This window comes from Sceloporus occidentalis, unplaced genomic scaffold (genome assembly GCF_023333645.1).
Source record: "Sceloporus occidentalis isolate IW3139 unplaced genomic scaffold, rSceOcc1.0.p SCAF_9, whole genome shotgun sequence".
NCBI classification, from domain to species: domain Eukaryota; kingdom Metazoa; phylum Chordata; class Lepidosauria; order Squamata; family Phrynosomatidae; genus Sceloporus; species Sceloporus occidentalis.
Window position 1 is genome coordinate 21,707,067 of NW_028316989.1, and position 22,061 is coordinate 21,729,127.

The window sequence follows — 22,061 nt, forward strand, 5'->3', positions numbered from 1 at the left end:
TGAAGTCTTTACTGTATGAGAAACGAAAGGTGAAACCAATTGGGAGTAGCAGCTTTCTCTGTGCTGTTCTGCATGCCCTTGTAACACTTCTGTTCTTTTTCAAGGGGAGATGATCGTCAAAGTATGCCTTTTGCCAAACAGATTTTTTCCGTTTGGCAAAAGGCACACTTTGATGAATGTCTCCCATCGGAGAGAGAATGGGAGTGCTACAAGGGCATAAATCCATTCGACAAAAGGCACACTTTCATGGCTGTCGCCCCTCAGGAAGAAAACAGAAGTGCGATGAGGACGTATTATAGTTTTTCTTTTGGCAACATTTGTTTAGAGGAGGCTTGCCTTTGTCTTCCTCTGAGGCTGAGACAGTGTGACTTGCCCAAGGTCACTCAGGGGGGCTGCCATGGTTGAGTGGGGATTCAAACTCTAGGCGCAGTACAGACAACCTGAAAACGGTGGTCTGCAGGTGCCCATTTTAACTCTGGAGGGACGTCACAGCCACTAGACCACACAACGTCCCTCCGGAGTTAAAAGAACCCAGTTTTCCTGGGTTCTTTTACCAGCACCCAGGTTACGTAGCAAGTGCGCCAATGGCGCACTTGTGACGTAACAGACGCACTGCAACATGCAGACGCTATGTGTCCATTACATGAAAATGGTGGTGGCTGTGCGGATGGGACACCACCATCAGGCCGCCGCCGTTACATACTAAGGTTCCAGACCGTGTGGTTGCTGCATGGTCTGGAACTCTCGTATTGCCACCGCCACGCCCCTTTTGGCCCGTTTGTCTTGGGCCTTAGTTTCCAGAATCATAGTCCAAAGCTCAAACCACTACACGATGCTGACTCTCTAACTCTTTGGATGCCACCAAAATTGTGCACTGTTAGGACTGAAGGTCTAAAGAAGTGGAATCAGTTCTGACATTACTGGTGTGTAAACAGATGTCGGTTTTCTGACACCAGAAATGTTACATTCTTGAGAAGCTAGAGAGATCATCTTCATCTTTGTACTGGAAAATGGAACACTGAGGTATACTGCTAGGAATATAATTACAGCAAATTATTATTTATTATAAGCAGAGGATTATCCCGTTTCACCTTCGCAGCAACACTATGTGGTAGGTTAAGCAGAGAAATACATTCTCTCTGTGTCTGTCTCTCACCCATTTGCACACACAATGCATTCTTGATCTATGTAAGATGGTTTGGCCATATGCAGCCATTTTATTCAGGCAGCCAAGCATAACATGTGAACCATGGGAGAGCATATACAGTCAACAGCAATTTCTAGCAGTCCTGTGGCATTTCCCCCTTCTGTCTTGACACCTAGAGTTATTTGCATAATTAAAATCTGTTGTGTGCAATTTTTCTGTAATCCATTTATACTCCACAAAGAATGCGGTGTGCTGTGTGTACCTTCAAGTCACTTGTTTTATAGTGACCCCATGAATTTCATAGGGTTTTCTTAGGCAAGGAATACTCAGAGGTGGTTTTGCCAGTTCCTTCCTTTGAAATATAGACTGCTGCACCTGGTATTTGCTAGTGGTCTCCCATCCAAGTACTAACCAGGTCTGACCATGCCTAGCTTCCAAGATTAGATGGGATCTGGTAACTTTATGACAGAAAGAATGCTACCCCCCAATAAATCAGTTGGGATTAATTTTCAGCATTCTCCTTTTGAAATCTCATGAACGGTGGAAAGTTTCAGGTATTGATTTTCAACCCACAGCTCCAAGTCTGTCAATTTCAGCTTTTTTTTTTAAAAAAAAAATGCATTCAACCAAGATAAAAAGAATCTCAACAAATGCATTTTCTTTGTTGACATTGTTTTAGTCGTCTATAGGCTCTCATGGCAACAAACTGTGCCTTGAAGGCCACAGAAGTGGCTATTCTGCGGAAGTTTCCAAGAGAGTGCTAATGGAAGTTGCAGCAGGGGGGAGATTTTGCTTCAGAACAACTGCTGCGTGAAGAAATGTGTGCAAGCCTATCACAACAGCAGTACCTTCCCCCATGCAGAAATGCCATTAGGACTGGATCTTTAAACAGAGTTTACACAAAACCCACAGAGAAGGAGTCTTTCAGTAGCATGGCATATGGTGAGGTATTTCAGACATAGCCCATGAAATTCTGACCAGATGGAAAAGAAGGGCCTTCTTGCTACTTCTAGCGGTTCCTAGACTTTTCCAGGAAGGCAAAGTTAGGTTGGTTACCTCCCTTTTGTCCTTCTACCAGACAAGACTTGTTTCTCTTTGACAATGAAGTGGATGCCAAGGATGTGGTGTGCTCAGTTTTCACATATGTACTTTTAAAACTCTTTTCAATGCTGTCGTGTTTTCATATGTAAATTTGTTTTTACATATAATATTTTAATATAATAACGTTGGGTGTTTTTATCTGTATTGGTTAATCTTGTGCGTTTCCTTGAATCTCAGTTTTGGTAAAAATGTAGAATATAAATCAGATATATACATCACTCAACATAACAAGTCAAGTATCTGTTTCACTATGCCTATAAAAGTAGTGTCAGCTTCATGTTTTGAGGTTCTTTTGACACTTTCTCCTCCTCCTCTGGCCTTTAGCCACTGCCCAGTACCAGCTGATGGCTTCCGTTCAAACTTCAAATGAGCTAGATGATGGGCCTTATCCCCAAAAGAAGTCCAGCACTTTGGAAATAACCTTTGAAAGTTGACTAAAACCCAAAGCAGATTCACCACCCCAGTGACATCACAGTCACCAGCTGTCATTGCCTTTTACTCTCTGGACCCAACTGGCATCACCAGCCAGAAAGAGCCATGTGGAATGATAAAAGAGTATGAAGATTGTGGCATTCTTGTCTTGTTTTTCACTGTTATGTCCTTTGAGAGGGGAATGCCAAATCTCTCCTGCTCCTTGAAGGCCATGTGTGTACACTGTAGAATGTAGTTCGACAATGTTTTGTTGACAGCCGCAGACTGTGTTAACACTTCAACGGCCTCATCACATCATGGACACAAGGCTAGTCTCATTCCTTCTCCACCCAAGTTAAAGAACCCTTCCAGTAGACCCTGTGGGTGTGTGGGTGGCTGCATGCTTTCAAGTCTCCTGCTAATTTATGGCAAACCCAACAATTTCATTGGGTTTTCTTAGGCAAGGAATACTCAGCAATGGTTTTGCCAGTTTCTTCCTCTGAAATATAGCTGACAGCAACAGGTATTTATTGGCAGTTTCCCATCTAATGGCTGACCAGGGCTGACCCTTCTTAGCTTCCAAGATCAGATGGGCTTTGGTGCCTTCAGGGTATTTAGGCCCTTGAGTACTCAAAGGCACCTTTACCTTGTGGTAGATTACTTCCCCTTGCAGAGTCTGGGAAATTCCTACATGCCCAAGCTGACTAGTGCTATGAAGAGCCCCCCCCCCCCCCCAATGGACTATAGCTTGTAATATGGATACATGACTGGCTACCACTGTACTTGTCTGCACCAAAAGAGTCCTAGAGAGGCTGAATTGCATGGCATATCCACCTGGCAGTGTGGAGTAATTTCTGGCCCCACTGTCACCAGGTGGATTGCTGTGCAGGGTCTCATACTGGCCAATGTGCCAGTAAAACCAAGCTAATTGTTTCTGCTATCTTCTCCCCTTTCTCCTACTCAACTGAGGGGCTCTCCAGACCGCTTGAAAGAGGCACCCAGTTTTCCTCCGGAGGGATGCCACAGCACTCAAACTGTGTGGCATCCCTCTGGACCAAAAAGAGGGTTCTTCTTGGTGCACGGGGATGCCGACATCAGTGAGCCATTGGCACTGGCACTGTGACGCATCCAGGACACAAGCACGGCATCCAGAGGTGTCTACACATAAGTGTATTATACACATTGCTGCATATTTATGCACATTTCCATCAACACCTAATTTTTGTCAGTCTCCTACACAAATTAGTATCTATTCACCCTCTTTCTGTCAAAAATGCAGTTCTTTTCCCTGCCCTTGGCCCTGATTGAAAGCTCACTGCCCATTTTGCAACCTCCACTAGTCTGAGAATCCATGCCAGTCTTCATTTGCAGGAAGTAGATCCTTTTCCTCCTTCTTCCTCATGCAGCTGAAATGAGAGATGTTAAAGCAGCTCCTCTTAAGCAGAACAGTGAAACTCTCTCCCTAGAGTACGCCATACATAGCACTCAGGAAAGGAAAGTAAACACCCAGTTTTTGTTTTGTTATGCACTCATTTACCTATAATTTCCATGACAGCCTGTATCTCCCTAAGGAGCCAGAGCTCAAGTAAACTCAGTGCTGCTTTGGTTGTGTTTCAGACTGTTTATGTATGTATAGTCTGAATAAGAAATTAAAAGGAAGAAATGAAAGTTCCATTCTATGCAAGCATTCAGATACGTTCCTGACTGTTGCCCATGATGCAACTGCATCAAGAACAGAGTTTGGGAAAGCTACTTTTTTGGACTCTCCACAACTCTCAGAGTCGCCATGCTGGCCAGGAGATTTTGAGTAGCATAGTTCAAAAGAAGTAATTTTAACACACACCAGTCATAAGGGACAAGAAATTCTCTATCATAGTGTTTCCTCACATATGTGTCTCAATGGTATGCTGGAATTTTTACTCTTCTAAGCATGGCCCATTGCTTTTTCCACATTCCTTTCTCTGCCTTGAACTGCTTGTGTATCAAGTATGGGCTTTCTAAGTGACTTAGGGCCCAAACAGACAGGCCAAAATAAAGCTGCTTTGGGTCACTTTGGAGGTGTGCTGTTTAATATGACACATGCATCTTAAGAGGCCAGAAGCTGTGCGAGAGCTGCGCTCCAGTCTCTAGGACAGGAGCGTGGCTTTGGTGCAGCTTCCAGCCTCTTAAGACGCATGCAGCATTTAAACAACATACCTCCAAAGTGACCCAAAGCAGCTTTATTTTGGCCTGTCTGTTTGGGCCCTTAGAAATCCCTTACCTAGATCTGTCTGATGTAGCCAGCCCACTCTTTCTCCTGAAATAAGTCCAGCATCAGTCTTGTCTCAGGTGCACCTATTTGCTTCCCAGCTGGATGAACATCTCTGAGCCAACCCTGGATGCCCCTCTTGGGATTTAACTAGCACAGAAAACTCTGTGTTCCCAGCTGGCTGGGCAGGGCTTTCCTGCAAATTCTTGATCAAAGGATTGGCTGCTGGAAACATAAGAACCATGCTTATAAGAGCCACTCTAAAATATTTGCCCATTCAGCACTAGCAGTGGTGCAGTTAGCTCATTTTAGATTCTGGATTTCAGGATTTTATGAGGGGAGGGGTGGCAGTATGTACTGTTTTTATTCAAAATGTAGTAAGGAGGCTACTTGAATGCTGATCATTCTGGATTTTTCTGCTCATGGTGGGCCCTAAACATCTACAACTAAATCCTGAAGCTATGGTACCACTGGGTGCTATCCAAAGCAACCCTGTGCAATCAATTTCTATTTCCCAAGTTTCTATAAATCACAATTATGTAAATGACAGAAGGCTTATAACACACTACTACAACTCCCAGCATTCTTCACTATTGTCTATGCTGGCTAGGGTTGCTGAAGTCAGCAACAACATTAAGAAGGCCACATGAATCTCATCCCTGTCTTAGAGCTATGTAGGCTGCTGACATAACCCAATGTTAGAGCATATGAGCTGAATTTATAAATTACCATGTGTAATTCCTAGAAATTTTAGCTAATGATACAATAATAGGGAAAAACATACTAGAGACGACAGAGAGGAACTGCTAACTAGAGTAGGCAGTGCTAGAAGTTAGATAAGTCAGGTTTCTACTCTAACTTCAACTTCATTAACAGTAGCAGCAGCAACATCAAGATAAACACTATGATTAGTCTTACCAGTTGCTTCCACCATCCCTTCCAAAATGACCACAATTTCAAACTCCTCTTTTTCCAGCTGGGCACGGGACATCTCCCAAAAGGGGCTCTTCTCGTTGATTTCATGAGAAATAATGAGTGGGGACACTAAAAACAGCCTGTCGTCCCCTGTGTCAAATCCCACATTGATGTCTGTTTGATTCAAAGGGATGAATTCCCCTTCTTTGGTCTGTTTGGATTTTATCAGCTTGGCTCGAATAGAGGCCTCGACAATGTGGGAATTCCTTAGGTCCCCAACTCGGAACATAAGACAAAGCTTCTCATCTCTCATTGAAATCACAGCATTGTTGGAAAACATGAGGGTCTCTGCCCTCTTCTTTGGTTGGCTGATCTTCACAAACATGCATCCCACCATGAATGCATTGACTATAGAGCCCAGTATGGCCTGAACCAAAAGTAATATGATACCCTCAGGACATTTTTCTGTGATCACTCGATGGCCATATCCAATGGTGGTCTCTGTCTCAATGGAGAACAGGAATGCTGAGACAAACCCACTGAGATTGTCAACACAAGGGATCCAGTCTTCATCTTCTGCATGGTCTAGGTCTCCTCGGATATAGGCAATGAGCCACCAGATGAAACCAAAAAACAACCAAGTGATGGTGTAGACCATGGTAAACACAAGAAGGTTAAAGCGCCACTTGAGGTCCACCAAAGTGGTAAAGAGGTCACTAAGATATCGATAAGTTTCCTGGACATTTCCATGGTGCACATTGCATTTGCCACTTTTTTCCATGTAGCGTTGGCGTGGCTTTTTGATTTCTGCTGCCAAAAGACGCGTTCGATCAGTGGCAATTGGGATATCATCCCGGGCTTGCTTGGGAATCTTCTTATGCTCTCTTGGAGTGACACCAATTTCCATGTCCTGGTTCATGAAGATCCTAGAATCTCCAGCCATGGTTGGGCTACATGAAGGAAAAAGAAACAGAACTGAAGACTGAGAGGACCCCCTTGGATAGCTATAACACCCTTCCTCAGCCTGGCCTCCCCCAGATATATTGTACTACAGTCCCCATAATTCACAAACAGCATGTTCACCAGACATGCACAGTGGGGATGATTAGAGTTCTAGTCCAAGATTCTATTGCTGAGCTGTTCAAACAAAGGCTAGGGAAACTGTGGTGCTTGAAATGTGTACCCATCTTCTCCAGCCAGTCTGTCAGTGGTGACAGATGGAGCAGTTGGTAGTTCAGCCAAATTAAGAGGGCCACTATCCCAACTAGGTGCAGCTTTGAAGAAATGTTTAAGAAGTATGGCTGAGATTCTAGATCAGTTACTTAGGTAAGTATACTTAAGTATATGTTGCACTGTTAACTAAGTAGCATCTCCTGGTCCAACCCCACACCCCAATCTGGCCTTCTGAGCAATAGAGAGCTGTTCTCCTGTTGGTCTGGACAAAGCAGACTGTTGTTTCCTTCTGCATCCCACTAATGATCTCCAGTGCAACAATCAGAAGCAGGATCACTGTCACAATTTCTCCTTGTACTGGAGGGAGGTGGAAACATCAATCTGAAGCACTCTGATCAACAGAACAACAAAATCCCATTGATTGCAGAGACTAATGTCCAATAAGGCAGGATTTGGGAACACTTACATCCCTCCATACCTCCAAAACTATTGCCACCATTCTGAAGAAGTAGGAATCATGAATACAAATCAGTTATGGGTGCAAAACAAGACCCAAGTTGACTCACCCATGTGGATGAATAAACAGGGACAGCAACAAGGAGCAGCAGTTGCCACCATCTGTTAGCAGATGTAGCCATTTTCAAGAACCAGATTAGGAGAGACAATGATGAGGGAGTCCTATCAGAGGACATCTTGCAGATAACCTCCCAAAAGCTGGGAGTAATTTTTAGGCAAAGATGAGAGAACCTCTTTCAGCATGAAAGAGGAATAATCTTAAGGGGGTGCATTCTAATGGTGGGTGGAGGAAAAGACAAAAGGGGCCAAAAGAAATTAGTGTATTTTAGCTTCCAGCTCTTATTGCCAGACACTAAGCCTTAGGAGAGTCACTTCAACATTTGAGCATGGGAAAACACACACACAAACAAGCTGGGAAACCAAACAAAAAGTGGGGGCAATGGCATCACGTGGAAGAAGCATGGCCATCTGGGAACCCCAGAGAGCCAGACTGCGATTTCAGAAGGGCCACATTCAGTGCTACAGCTTGAGGTTCCCTACCCTTGCCTTAGGCTTAGCATCCTTGCCCAAGGGCCAACTCCTGCAATACTTATAGCTTTCTATAACATGGTAATGATTATTCTGCCCATCATGCCATTATAATATCCAAAATTGTAATACTAGAACTCTATTAACATGTACAGCAATACCCAGGTTTGTCTACGTTTTCTGGCACAGCACAATAGGTATTTTTAGATGCCGGATATCTTGTAAGTTCATCATCAGTACTAATAAATCATTGTCAAATATTTCTGTTTAGAGCCACCCTCATCCCTCTAGTCTTCTGATCCCTTAGACGTTTTGTTCATTAAAGAGTTGTTGTTACTTTTGTCGAAAAAATTTGCCTAGACAAATTAATACAGGTTTCGTAGATAACAAGGTATAAATGCAAATGACTTGTCAAATATAATCTCTAGCAAATCAATAATCTTTTGCAAGTACCGTAAGATGCTGCACATATTAATGGAATCCCTTTGTTCCTATTGAGAGCCGGAAAGGAAAAGAAAAGAACCTCCCATGAAAGTTTTCATTCATTTTTGGACAAAGGAAGAATCTCCTGTGGAGAACTGCTTACCAACGCCTCAATACATCAAAGAAAGAAGATAGCAACATGCATCATGATGCCTGTACATTGAAAATCCTATTAAAATCTAACCAGCTCTGCACATTCTCTATCTTTGATCTTCTCACATCTTTAGAGTGAGATGAAGCAACAATGTGAATGGACTGGTGTGCCTTGAAAAAGCAAACTCATAAGTCTAAACCAAGTCGCAGAAGAAACAAAAACATGGAGAAGACTAGCGGGGCAATATGTCCACCCTGAGTTTTAGCTCAAATTTTAAAGACTAAGAAGCTTATTGCACCCATTTCTCCCCCATTACGGGAACAGGAAGGGGTCACTTGGGGCCCTGCGTCACCGAGAAAAAAAACAGATTTTACCACACACTGAAGTGGCCTCAAAATGGCCCCATTCCGTTCCCAGGCCCCAAGCCGACCCCATTTAGTGCTGAGGGACGTTAAATGTTCAGGTCGGAAGTCTTCCAGCCGAGCAAAATGGCACTCCTCAGCACTGAATGGGGTCGGTTTGGGGCTAGGGGAACGGAATGGGGCCATTTTGAGGACACTTTAGTGTGTGGTAAAATCTGTTTTTTTTCTCAGTGACACACGGCCCCAAGTGTCCCCTTCCCATTCCCGTAACGGGGGGGGGGGGGGGGAATGGGTGCAATAAGCTTTTAAATCAGGAATGTATCTATTGGGAGTTCAAAATGAGGGTATTGACCTCTCCAAATAAGAATCCTGTCCCCTCAGATGGAACTTTCCTCCAGTCCTTTTGAGCGCTATAGTAACTTCACACTTCTGATGCACATTTAGAAATACATTTTAGGCATTTGGGTAAATGAGGCAGACATTTGGCATTTACCAAGAGAATTTAAACACAGCCAATGTAATTGCCTAAGTAGGAATGATGCTCACGCTCTCACCCTGTGCAATAGTAGACATTTGGAGACTGAAAAGAAATACGGTTGGCATCAGAGCCACTGGGTGACAATGATGTTTGCCAGGCTCAGAACTAGAAAAGAACTAGAGTGGATCATTAATGGTGGCCTCAAAGGAGAGGTAAGCATTAACTGGGTCAAATTAAAATCCAGATTACAGAAGGGGGGGGATATCATGGTAACAGACATGTTTGTTTTTTGATGTTTGTCCAGTTCTGAGCACCACAATTCAAAAAGGACATTGAGAAACTGGAGCATGTCCAAAGGAGGGTGACTGAAATGGTGAAGGGTCTGGAAATCATGCCCTATGAGAACGACTCAGGGAGCTTGGGATGTTTAGCCTGGAGAAGAGAAGGTTAAGAGGTGATATGATAACCCTGTTTAAATATTTGGAGGGATGTCATATTGAGGAGGGAGCAAGCTTGTTTTCTGCTGCTCCAGAGAACAAGACATGGAGTAATGGATGCAAGCTTCAGGAAAAGAGATTCCACCTCAACATTAACAGGAACGTCCTGAAAGTAAGGGCTGTTCGACAGTGGAACGCACTCCTTCCTCAAAGATTAGTGGAGTCTTTAAACAGAGGCTGGATGGCCATCTGTCAGGGATGCTTTGACTGAGAGTTCCTGTATGGCAGAAGGGGGGTTGGACTGGATGGCCCTTGGGGTTTCTTTCAACTCTATGATTCTATGATGGCAGTGCCTCGATGTGTCAATACTAGAGTTGTCAGTGTGAAAGCTGGAAGGGTTCCTGTCCTCTTAATGGTGGGGTAGAAGAGTACATTTTAGCTGCTGTCGCTTGTTAGCTGATTAGGAATATCTGCCTAAATTGCCTCTTCTACAGAATCATTTAAGGTCCAGTAGCGTTCTCCAGTTTTCATTCTGGCAACTCTAGTGAAGATACACTTTCTCATTGCAGTTGAGATTTTTTGTGCATGTTCTTTACTTCCTTAGCAAGAACAGTACATTTGAGTTAAAAGATGGAAATATTTCAGAATAAAAACCTGTTATCATCTTGATTTTCATAGAAGAAGCTAATGAGATAACCCAGTAACAGTGAGTGAAATGTATGCGTGTTTATGAAAGAAGCCTTACCTCAGTATGAGAGGCAGTGCAGTACAAGACATAAGATGTTGGCTTTGATCCTGGAAACCCTGAGTTCAGATCCCATCGTAGTCTTGCATGTTTTAGCTAGACCTGGAACAGTCATTTCTCCATTAACATCAGCTCAACTGCTACAGAAATAGAAGTAAGAGAGTGCAAAGATAAGGAAAACATGGGAAAACTAACAATCCACTATTACTGGTAGCAGTCTCTCAGACATAATGCCTACATCTTTTAAAATGTTTTTTTTACATGTAACAAAAATAACCGAAGTGCAATTTAATGCAAAATTATACAAATTAGGTACAAATATACAAAATATGATATGTATAAAAAGTAGGGCATGGAAGAGGGAGGACGTATTTTTCATGCTGCTTTTGTAATTCCCTGATCAGCTCATAATTTTAATTAGTCACGCAATTCAACCTCAAATTGATGTTTAATTTAGGGGAGGGGCAAGGGATCTGTGGCCCTCCAAATGTTATTGGACCTCAAATCCCATGATCCTTCATTATTTAAACTGATAATGGTTGCAGTCCAACACAACGTGGAGGGCCATACTTTCCTCACCCTGATTGAGTCCAGATCTGGAACAGTAGCTTTTTGGGGAATATAACGCCAAGATTCCCAGCAGCTATGACTGTCAGTGGATTCTGGGAACTATAGTCCAAATGGTAACCTCCCCCCCCCCCCCCTCTGGCCCACTCTGTTTAAGGTATCCTGCCTTCCACTAAATGCTTAAGGCCATAATGTAATTCACACTCAAACAAAGTTTGCCCCAGGAGACATGGGGAAAAATTGCATTGTAAGCAATTTCCCCATCTCCATATAGTGTCAGAATGTTAACAATGCAAATGTTTTAATAGAAACATACTTTGACTTTTATTGTTGTTGCTATTTTAAGTCCCATTGCTGAAATCAAACCAATTACCTAGTCAGATGTACTTGTGAGTATTTTCTTATTGGGGAAATGTTATATCATTGGCATTTTCCTGCTAGCAGGAGCAGCAAGCTCTGTGAAACCATGGCATACTTCTCACAGCAGACCATAGCCCTCCAGTGCCATAGAACCCCTCAAGTCGCATGGACCACCATCCTTGGCTAAATAGGGCTAAGGATAATAAATATGTCACTTTAGTATAAAGCCACTTGCTCCTTGAGGACAGGCTGTTGAAAACTGCCATGGCTGCAAAAGGAAAGGAAAAGGCAATGTGTCACTCTGTTATCAGTGACACAAAGAGGCTTTTTATCAAGCTTCTCCATATCATGGAGCTTTTACTGACATACCAAGGCTGGAGGGGGTAGGAGTGATATTAAGAGAAAGCCAAGCATCTCACGGAACGGAAAGGAACCCAGCTGGGGGCTGGGGCCACCATCTCCTTATCACTGAACTGCTTCAAATAATTCTGGTATTTCAAACTGTGCCTCTGAGTATGGGCATAGTACCTTTACTCTGAGGAGAACTGAGATCTCTTTTAAATAGGGACAATGCAACTGAGCCTATGCAGAGTGCAAAGGGAAAAGCTGCACAAATGTCAGGATATTGGGTCCAAAATGCTACAGCCAAGTTGCTGATCAGGGCTGGCTACAGGGAACATGTAACTACCATATTACAGCAACTTCACCGGTTACTGATCTCTTTTTGAAAACAATTCAAAGCACTGGCTATGACCTATAAAACCCTATAAAACCCAACATGGCTTTGAGTCCAGACTATTTGGAAGAGACTGGCTGAAATTCAGTAAGAGACTTATGTCTACGTAAGTGGACTTACCTAAGCAAGCAATAAAACTGAGCAGTTTTACAATGTCGACATTCAGCAAGGTGGCAGAAGGGCGGGGAGGGGGGGCTGCCATGATTTTACTACATATAGAAGCCAGAAAAGTGACTACTATGGATTGGGACCTATATATATTGGGGCAGACATCACATGGGCATGAATGGGGCAATGGGGACTGTTGTGCATCCATTGCTCCTGAAACCCATCTGGACAACAGCTAGAGACTGCTGATGTACTTCAATAGAGCCGATGCGCATCGAGATGCTCTTCCTGGTGCCTTGATATGCATAGACTGTGATACAGAATCGCGGACTACATCTCCCTCTATGTGCCTACCCAAATTGAAAATCTTTGAACCAGGGCTTTCTCTCCACCCTGCCACTAGCACAGGTGCATTCGGTGAGGATGCTATAAAATTCCTACCTGAACATACCTATGGGATGTTCAGTTGGCTGCCTTTATTTCTAAGCATGCTGTGGGGCATATTATACTCCCCCCCCCCAATATCTTTGCAAACTGATTTGTTGCAACCCTCCAGAGGTTCAGACAGACACTGAACCTGAGATTGTTTGAAAGGAAAGCTTACATTCTGTTTCAGAGATTCTTCAGTCGTTCCCTGATGTGTTTTACCTTTCTGACAAGAAGCAAAAGAATTGTAGGGGTTGGATGGTACTTGGGCATTTGAAAGTTAGGGCCTGTGCAGACTGGCCATTATGACTGGCCTGGAGGAGAAGTCGGGGTGTCACGTCAGTTCGACGCATGCCCTGACTCTGCCCCCATGGTGGCATGACACTAAGCGCTGCTCCACACAGTGCATGGCATCATGATGATCCTCTGGTGCTGACTTTACACAATGCAGCAGCAAAGGAGCGTCTTAAAGTGGAAAGGCCAGATTGGGTCTGCGGCGTGCCCCAATCTAGTAGAGATGGAGGCGGCTGCAGGCCAGCTGTTAGGGTAGGTCTGCACAGCCCCTTACTCTATTTTTTTTAAAAAACAAATCCTCTGTTTATAAAGAGGTTACAGAAATAACTGGTTCTGCCCCTTTGCAGATGGGGAAAATATGGGAGCTCAAATCTATATTAAGTATGGCGTGGTGTGATCTGTGAGAGCTCCAATCCATTGATAGCTAAGAAGCCAATATGGCAGGCCCAGGATAACTCATTTAATCATTATTCTGACCACACAGTTTTGTTACTATTGCTGAAGTTCAGAAAGGAAACTCTTTAAGTTCTTAGTAACTAACAGATTACTGTTACTACTGTGCCATTTGAAAATAGTCTGTTTCCTCCAAATGCCCAGTTCAGTTATTGTATCCTGGCAAATCAGCCAAATGCAAAATGCAAACAGCAACAGCAAACAACACCTCCCAAATAAAGCAAAGAAAAATATAAAATAATCCTTCTGAGCTGGAGCACAAGGTAGCTAACCATGCGTCTTTTCCTCCTTTCCTTCTCATTGCTCAGACTGAGTCAGCACACCCACAACACATCCATATCCACATCCACACCAGTAATAAGGAACAGGCAGAAAACTTGATTTCAGTCCAGTGTAGAATAGTGTGTTATTACAGCCAGGGTTGTCACAGGCAAAAACATATCTCAGTTCCAGTTACTTGTGCCACAAAAAGTAATTAGTTACCAAAATAAATCATTAGAAAAAGTGAATTACTATCTAGTTTTGATCTTATCATTAAAGAACACTTTTTTTGAAAAATAAATGGGGGTGGGGGGCAGTTGAATTAAGCTTTTGGGGCTTCAGAATCAGCTATGGTTCTCAAATGGTCTACGGCCACTTAAAGCCCACTTATGACTTATAGTATATATATATTACATGTGTGTGTGTGTGTGTCTGTGTGTGTGTACATGCACACATGCGTAGACACACCCACCCGATCAAAGAGTAACATCTTTCTTCCTTCTCCTTTTGCAAACATCTTGTGGAAATTTGGGATACAACAACACCAGCTGAGCATACAGTTTTATTCTGGTTAAATGTCCTCCTGTTTTGGCAACTGTTCAGCAGGATGACATTTAATTCCAGCTAGTTGGCATCTCTAAATACTGCTGAATGGCCATGGAAATATAGAACAACAGAGCTGGAGGGGACCTTGAGGGATGTCATCTGGCTGAACTCCATCCAGATGCAGAATATGCAGTGCAGGATGTCACAACAGCATCCCTGCCACAGAATTTTAAAATGCTGGGTGGCATCTTGCACTCCAGTTATGGAATTGTAACCTAAAGTTATGGATGGCCTATGGAATCAGCCTCTGAAAACCATCTTAAACTCCTGAGAGACCCTCTGAGCAATGGAGGTGGTGGTAAGGTTGAGCGGGTTGTGTCAGGATTATGCAGCCAGCCCCCTTTCCTGCTCCTGGGCCACAGTGTCACAAAGAGAAGCACTGCCTGCTCTGAGTGGGTTTTAGGGATCAATTCCTTAGGCCATTCATAGGTTCAAATGTGATGCAGGATCTCAGCAATTACAATTGGCCCTTCTTATACACAGAATTTTTTATACACAGATTCAAGCATCCACAGTATGAAAATGTTTTTAAAAAGTATAAATTTCAAATATCAAACCTTGATTTTCCTTTTTTTTTTCTTTTCTTTTTCTTTTTGCTATGTCATTATATTTAATGGGACTTGAGCATCCACAGATTTTGCTATCCACGGGGGATCTTGGAACCAAACCCCAGCAGATAACAAGAGTCCACTGTACTTTCTTGGACTATAGTTTTCAAAATCTTCTAGCCAGCCTGGCCACTAGGACTAGGCCAGAAACTAATTTTACCAAGCTCTGATCTTATCCACTGTTACTGACCATCCCACGTGGGCTGAAACCCACATTTCAGTTGTTTCTTTTTTAGTTGCTTTGGGGCCCATTTTGGAGGAAAGGATTTAAATACAAACTCAGCTTAATCAATGGATGAATGAATGAGAGAATGAGAGAATCTACTGGCAGGTCCCTGGAGATTCTGAAGTAGACCATCAGGTAATTCTGACTTCTGATTGTTTAACAATGATAGTTGTCAAATTGACTGAACTGACTGAGAAGAAACTTTGAGATCACGCCTCACTTTTTCTCCAAAAGTTAGTACTAGAGTTTTACAACTCTTTTAGTCTGAGAAGGAAGCATGTATGGAAGGAAGCATGGTTCATATAATATACTCACATGAGAGCCAGCATTAGTGACTCTCACAGGTACAGGTAACTTTCTTTTGTCTATCTACTTTCCTCCTTTTGCTGGATTCCTTGAAACAGTAAAAGTAAGTTTGTATTTTTAGCCTTACCAGAGCATCCTACATATTTCTATCCTATTGTACACCAGAGGTTCATGTTGCATTGGGCCACATTATTGTTGTTGTTGTTGTTGTTGTTGTTGTTGTTGTTATTTATACAGCACTGTAGAGGTACATTGCACTCTGCTTGATATAAGTACCAATATTTCCTACACTTAACTATTTAGTTTTGGGACAAGCGATCTGTAAAGAAGTACCATTACAAAAGTTGCTGCAAAGAACTAAAGTGAATTTCCTTTAATGGAGTAATGAATGACTGTTTCTACCTTCAACTTATTTATATTAAAAGGGTGTTTTTGGATGTGTTTTGAATTTTTCAAGTTTTGCGCTGTTCTCATTTCAATCGTATTTTTCCCATTTAAATTTTTTTTAACAATTAATAGTTTGAGCAATGGGACTGTAAAAAAAATCTGTTAGAAAACTTAATGCAATAAGCATTTATAAAGTTCCTCTGATGCTGAAAAATAAATTATCTTTAAAGGGCATTTTAGAGGTATTTTCAGTAGATTTCTTCCCATGTTTTATGCCATTTTCTTTCTCAATTTCTTCCTCATCAAGAAAAAGGTTTAGAGAGAGGTGAAAAAGTAGCAAGCAGGAATGGATGCTGGGTGCATTGCCATGGAAGTAGCAAATTCACTCTTGGTTTTCCAGGTGCTCCACTCACAGGCGATGAGTAACATCCACAGTTATTTTTCAAAGACGGCGTCATGAAGTGGGAACAAATAATATTAACAGCCACTTTGAACACCATGAGTCTCTCCTCAACAGGGGCACTGTTGTCACCCCTTTCTGTGAGTGATCTCTTGTGTGACAGTCGGAAACAAGATCCCAGTCAGAATAACTCCTTACACTGGAGATCAATGGTGGGAAGGGATGGAAATGCCCCTCTGCTATGCCCTGGTTGGAAGAAGAACAAACCCATGTTGTTTGTAGTGGCTGCTGCCAGCAACTCAGGACTGAGAAACTTTTATGCACTATTGAATGCATAGGGACAATTTAATATGAATCCATTATGGAATGCATAACTCTAGGTTATGCATTCATAACTGAGGTTGTGAATCCTTACATCTTTTGCCTCGATTCTGGATAGTGCATCTGACTATAAACAGAACATGGAAGGCTGACATGTGCTACTGATGGTGATGATGATGCATGAAGAAAGTGTGCCTCAAGCTAAGTGCACTCCAGAGCACTACGAAATAAATTCATCCATGAAATTCAACACGGAGAAATGTAAGGTATTGCACTTAGGATGGAAAAATGAAATGAAAAGGATGAGGGACACCTGGCTTAAGGAGACTACATGTGAAAGTGATCTTGGAGTCCAGACCAGTAGACCAGAAGATGAACATGAGTTAACAGTGCAATGCGGCAGCTAAAAAGGCCAATGCGATCTTAGGCTGCATCAATAGAAGTATAGTGTCTAGATCAAGGTGATATGATAGCCCTGTTTAAATACTTAAAGTGATGCTATATTGAGGGAGCAAGCTTGTTTTTTGCTGCTCCAGAGAACAGGACCTGGAACAATGGATGCAAGCTACAGGAAAAGAGATTCCACCTCAACATTAGGAGGAACTTCCCGACAGTAAGGCCTGTTCGACAGTGGAACAAACTCCCTCAGGGTGTAGTGGAATCTTCTTCCTTTGAGATCTTTAAACAGAGGCTGAATGGCAGAATGGGGTTGGAATGGATGGCCCTTGTGGTCTCTTCCAACTCTATGAGTCTATGTCTTGCCATCTTCCCTGTATTATTTCCTATTCAAAATGTAATCTTGGCTTAGTGTCAAAGTAATGAAAATTACATCCATTTCATCTATGGAAGAGGGTTTCTTCTTTCTTTTGTTACATTGGTAGTAGCACTTTCCAACAGCGGAGAGGGAAAATTAATGCCAGCTTACAATGGAATCCTTCAAGGGCTGCCTGGGATACCTACTGCCAGAAGTACAAAGGGGACTGATTGACAATAGTTGCCTTACCAAAGCAAGAGAGTAGCCTCACTGCCTGGTATAATAGAGCTCCAGCTGGTGACTGCTGGTTTCATTGTAATGTATTAGTCCTGGAAATACTGTATTGATAGAAGGAAAGCGGGGAGAAAAATGTTTCTTGGTTTCCTCATTTGCTTTATTGGGGCAGGAAGACAAGAACTATGGCCTCTTAGAAATCCCTCTATACCGCAAGCACCAGCTGAACATTTGGCATTCAGTCACTGAAAAAAGTGATTAGTGGTATGGAGGAGGCGAATGCCGTGGAGGTGAAATGCTGTGACTTTATTTTCAGGGGAGAAGTGCTGGTTTTTATTGCCAAAATGCTGGTTCTCCCCTTGCTCTGACAAGGGAATGTGGGAATAACAAGACTATCTGTTATCTATGGGGTGGCAGTTCCAATACTAGTGGGTTGTAAATCTATACCAGGTTATATTCCAAATTTTTAAGAAGTTGTCCAAATTCTGAACCTCTTTGGCAGATTGGGTTCAACACCTTGGATATCTCAATTACAGTTCGGAGTAAAAACTAGAGTGGAATGCCCACTCCATTGATATTGATGAGGAAGATATCGGCTGCCACTGCTGTTAAAAACAAAACAGAAGTAGCTATCAAGTATAATCAATAATCAAAGTGGATAATATTAGGTCCAGTTTTATTGGGTGGGCCAAAAGGTCACAAAGGATGTGAGCTTTCAAGTTCTTCAGAATCCTTCTTCAAGTCCAAGGTTTTCTGGAAAAACTCAAAGGCTTTCGTGACATTTTGTTTGACTTATTCAAAGTTTACCATCAAAGAGGTTGGGGAAAAAAATCAAGCCAAAATTGGAATTTTATTCATTTTCCTTTGATGCACTTCCTACTTCAGACTAGGGGTTTAAGTGGTAACACTGATTTCTAATATTGTATTTCTTATGATCAGGTAAATGCCAAATTCCACATTGGAGATCTCAGTGCATTTACAAAATCCCTTGCAGTCAGAAGTAAGCGCCACTGAGTTCAACTGAGCTTGTTGTTGTTTTTTGGTTCCTTCAAATCATTTCTGATTTATGACCCAAAGGCAAACCTATGTCAAGAACTGCCCTTCCCTTCAGTTCAGTGAACCAGCCTTATATATTTCAAACTGCAAGAAACTTTATTCCGGTAATTGTAAGTGTTAGCAGGAAGATGTTTGCAGACAGAATGGCTATCATTCCCATGTTCAAATCCCATGTTCACAATTCCCCACCCTAAAACTTTGTGGACTTGACTATGATTCACCCATAAATCAATACATAACCATGTACTATCTTCTTGGTCTAATCACCCAGCTCTCCTTAAACACTTCCACTTTCCCCTCTACATCTTTTCTTCTGTGAGAAACCACATCTCATACACATCCATGCATTCCTGAACCAAGCAATTATCTTCACTGTGAACCATCAAGGTTCTTCCCCAACACTTCACCTCTCATCATTCCCCATATCTACAGTACACACATGTTGCACAATTTTAAAATGATATCCTCTATATTACTACATTAATAACTGGGAGGTCTGGCATAAAGTCCATGACAATATGTGACCAGGGTATGGTGGTTGTAGGGAGTGGTTGCAACAAGGTTTTTCCATGGCACAGTTAGGAGACCCTTTGATATACAGTCGGCCCTTCTTAGACATGGATTTTTTATACCCAGATTCAAGCATCCACGGTTTGAAAATGTTCCAAAAAAGTATAAATTTCAAATATCAAACCTTGATTTTCCATTTTTTTATAAAAGACACCATTTTGGTATGTCATTATATTTAATGGGACATGAGCATCCACTGATTTTGTTTCATTCAGCCAGGTGTCCTCCATGCTTTGTTGTTTTGATCATTCACTGTTTGCCAACCATACGCACAGCTCATGACAGATTCGACCATATTCTGACAAGCTATCACAGAATTTTCTTGCCAAGATTTGTTCAGAAAATGTTTGCCCTTGTCTCTCTCTGAGGCTGAAAGAGTGTGACTTCCGCAAGGTGACCCAGTGGGTTTCCATGGCCAAGGAGGGATTTGAACCCTGGTCTCCAGAGTCATAGTCCAACACTTAAACCATGCTGGCTCCCTTTCTATGGAGCTTAATCCTATGTACTCTCAGGTAATTATGAATAGGTTTACAGTCATGCTGACACTAATAAATGGAGAATTATGCTCTATCTCTCTCTCACACACACACATACACATACTTCCTGATGAGCTCCTGATGATTGAAATTTACTCGTGCTATTGCTGAGAATGGTTGCATTTTTATTTTGTCTTCCCTTTTGATTTCTTAATGAGAGCAGAAAAGGGAACAGGCAAATTCAGATGTCACAAAGTCAACCTGGTGGAGGCAAAGATCCCCATTATCTTATGTAATTTAATTTGTTATGTCTTTCACTGCAGTTCAGAGCTGGTATGAACAGGTTTGGAAAAAAGAACAAAGAAAAAAATGAGAGAAGAAGAATAGAACATTGTAATAAAAAAGCAGAGTAAAACCTCAAAATGGAAAAAGAGTGCATTTTTTAAAACCTGATTAAAATTTTATTAAGATCTGATTAAAAAGCTGCGGCGTATCCAAAAGAGGGTGACCAAAATAATGGAAGATCTGAAAAACATGCCCTATGAGGAGTGGGTTAGGGAGATGAGTATGTTTAGCTTTGGGAAGGTGACATGGTAGCCATGTTTAAATATTTGAAGGGATGTCATATTGAGGATGGAGTAAGCTTGTTTTCTACTTTTCCAGAGACTAGGGCATGGTGCAATGGATTCAGACTTCAGGAAAAGAGATTCCACCTCAACATTAAGAAGAATCTCGTGACAGTAAGGGCTGTATGACAGTGGAATTTGTTGCCTCAGAGAGTGGCAGAGTCTCCTCCTTTGGAGATTTTTAAAAACGGGCCGGTTGGACATCTGTTGTTAGTGCTTTGACTGTGTCTTCCTGCATGGCCCTTGTGATCTCTTCTAACTATATGATTCTACCTTGCCCTTGCTCAACTGCTGGCAGTTAGGAAGCCTGCTCAATAAAAAGAAAAGAAAGAGGAGGCATGGTAAACTCCTACTGGATATCTTTTACCATGAAAACTCTATGATGAGACAATTCAAAATGAAACAAGAGATAGTGACAAAATATGGAATTCCCAGGTCCGCTGGCACTTAACAAGCTACTTTGATTGATTGAGATTTCCTGCATGGCAGGGGGTTGGACTGGATGGCCCTTGCGGTCTCTTCCAACTCTATGATTATATGATTCTGTTTAGCTGCAGAGTTTGACAAATCTCTCATGCAGGAAGTCAGAAATCTTATCTCTCTCAAGTCCGAGATTGTTTCATTGGCAATTGGTTGTCACATATCAGAAGCGGCTGGAGCCTGAATATGGACATGTCTTTAGATCTTCACACCTTCTCTTTCTCCCCCTCTTTGCTTTCATTTTCTGACCTCCCCTTCCCTTTCTTTCTCCTTCCTCTTCTCCACTCTTCCTTCCACAAAGTGACCTCTCAAATAAGACATAAATATCTCTTGTCATAGGTCTGAACTAATCACTCACACACAGATTTCAAAATTAGGTCAGGGACCCCAGGAGGCTCTCAAGCAGCAACTTGCCCATCTCTTCTCTACCAGAATGGTGTTCCACTGTTGGTGATCATGAAGCACCCTTAAGAACAGATCCTGATATGGATAATACAGTCAAGACTGTGATCAAACTAACCCAGTGGGCAAGGTATTCTCTAAGCATACTAGGTTCTGAATGTTTTTAGGAGGAAAGGATCTTCATTGTGTCGCCAAAGTGGGTAGATAGCATAGATACAAGAGCAGTGGCATCATTATGTTTTGTTGATCCTCATCTGCCAGGATGATTATGCTCTATTTTGGACTAAAGAAGAAGGAGGTTAGTACCATATTAATATTAAAAGGGAGTGAACAGCTGAAAGACATCAACTTCCACAATTGCTGCCTGGATAATTTTGATAGTCCCCTAAAATAACTTCCCCAAATTCTCTCAACAAGTTACTTTATACCATCAGACTATAAAGGGTCCCTCTGTGCACAAGACTCCATGTGACCTTTGGCAATGTCAAATTATTACTTCCTTTGTGTTGTTACCCCATTATAGATGACGGTATAGTAAAATATAAACTAGCAAAAGTATAAACTAGCAAAATCAAGATTTTATATATATATAAGCAAACCTTGATTTTGCTAGTTTATACTTTTGTTAGTTTATATTTTATTATACAGTCATATATAATGGAATTGCGCACCCATGGATTTTTGTATCCACAGGAGATCCTGGAACAAAACCCCAACAAGATGCCTATTGCCCAATGTATGTAATTACTTCCCAAAAATCATTTCT

At 42.0% G+C, this 22,061-nt stretch overlaps 1 protein-coding gene across 1 annotated transcript in view; it reads right to left on the bottom strand.

Moving 5' to 3' along the window:
* KCNJ5 (potassium inwardly rectifying channel subfamily J member 5) overlaps positions 1–22,061 on the bottom strand; it is a 63,365-nt gene that overhangs the window by 27,944 nt on the left and 13,360 nt on the right. Inside the window, exons 2-3 of the mRNA XM_089537650.1 lie at positions 10,639–10,778; positions 5,826–6,772 (exon numbers count right to left, since the gene is read on the bottom strand). Coding sequence (XP_089393776.1) covers positions 5,826–6,772; positions 10,639–10,670 — 979 coding nt within the window. The 5' untranslated portion in view covers positions 10,671–10,778. The remainder of the gene's footprint in view (positions 1–5,825; positions 6,773–10,638; positions 10,779–22,061) is intronic.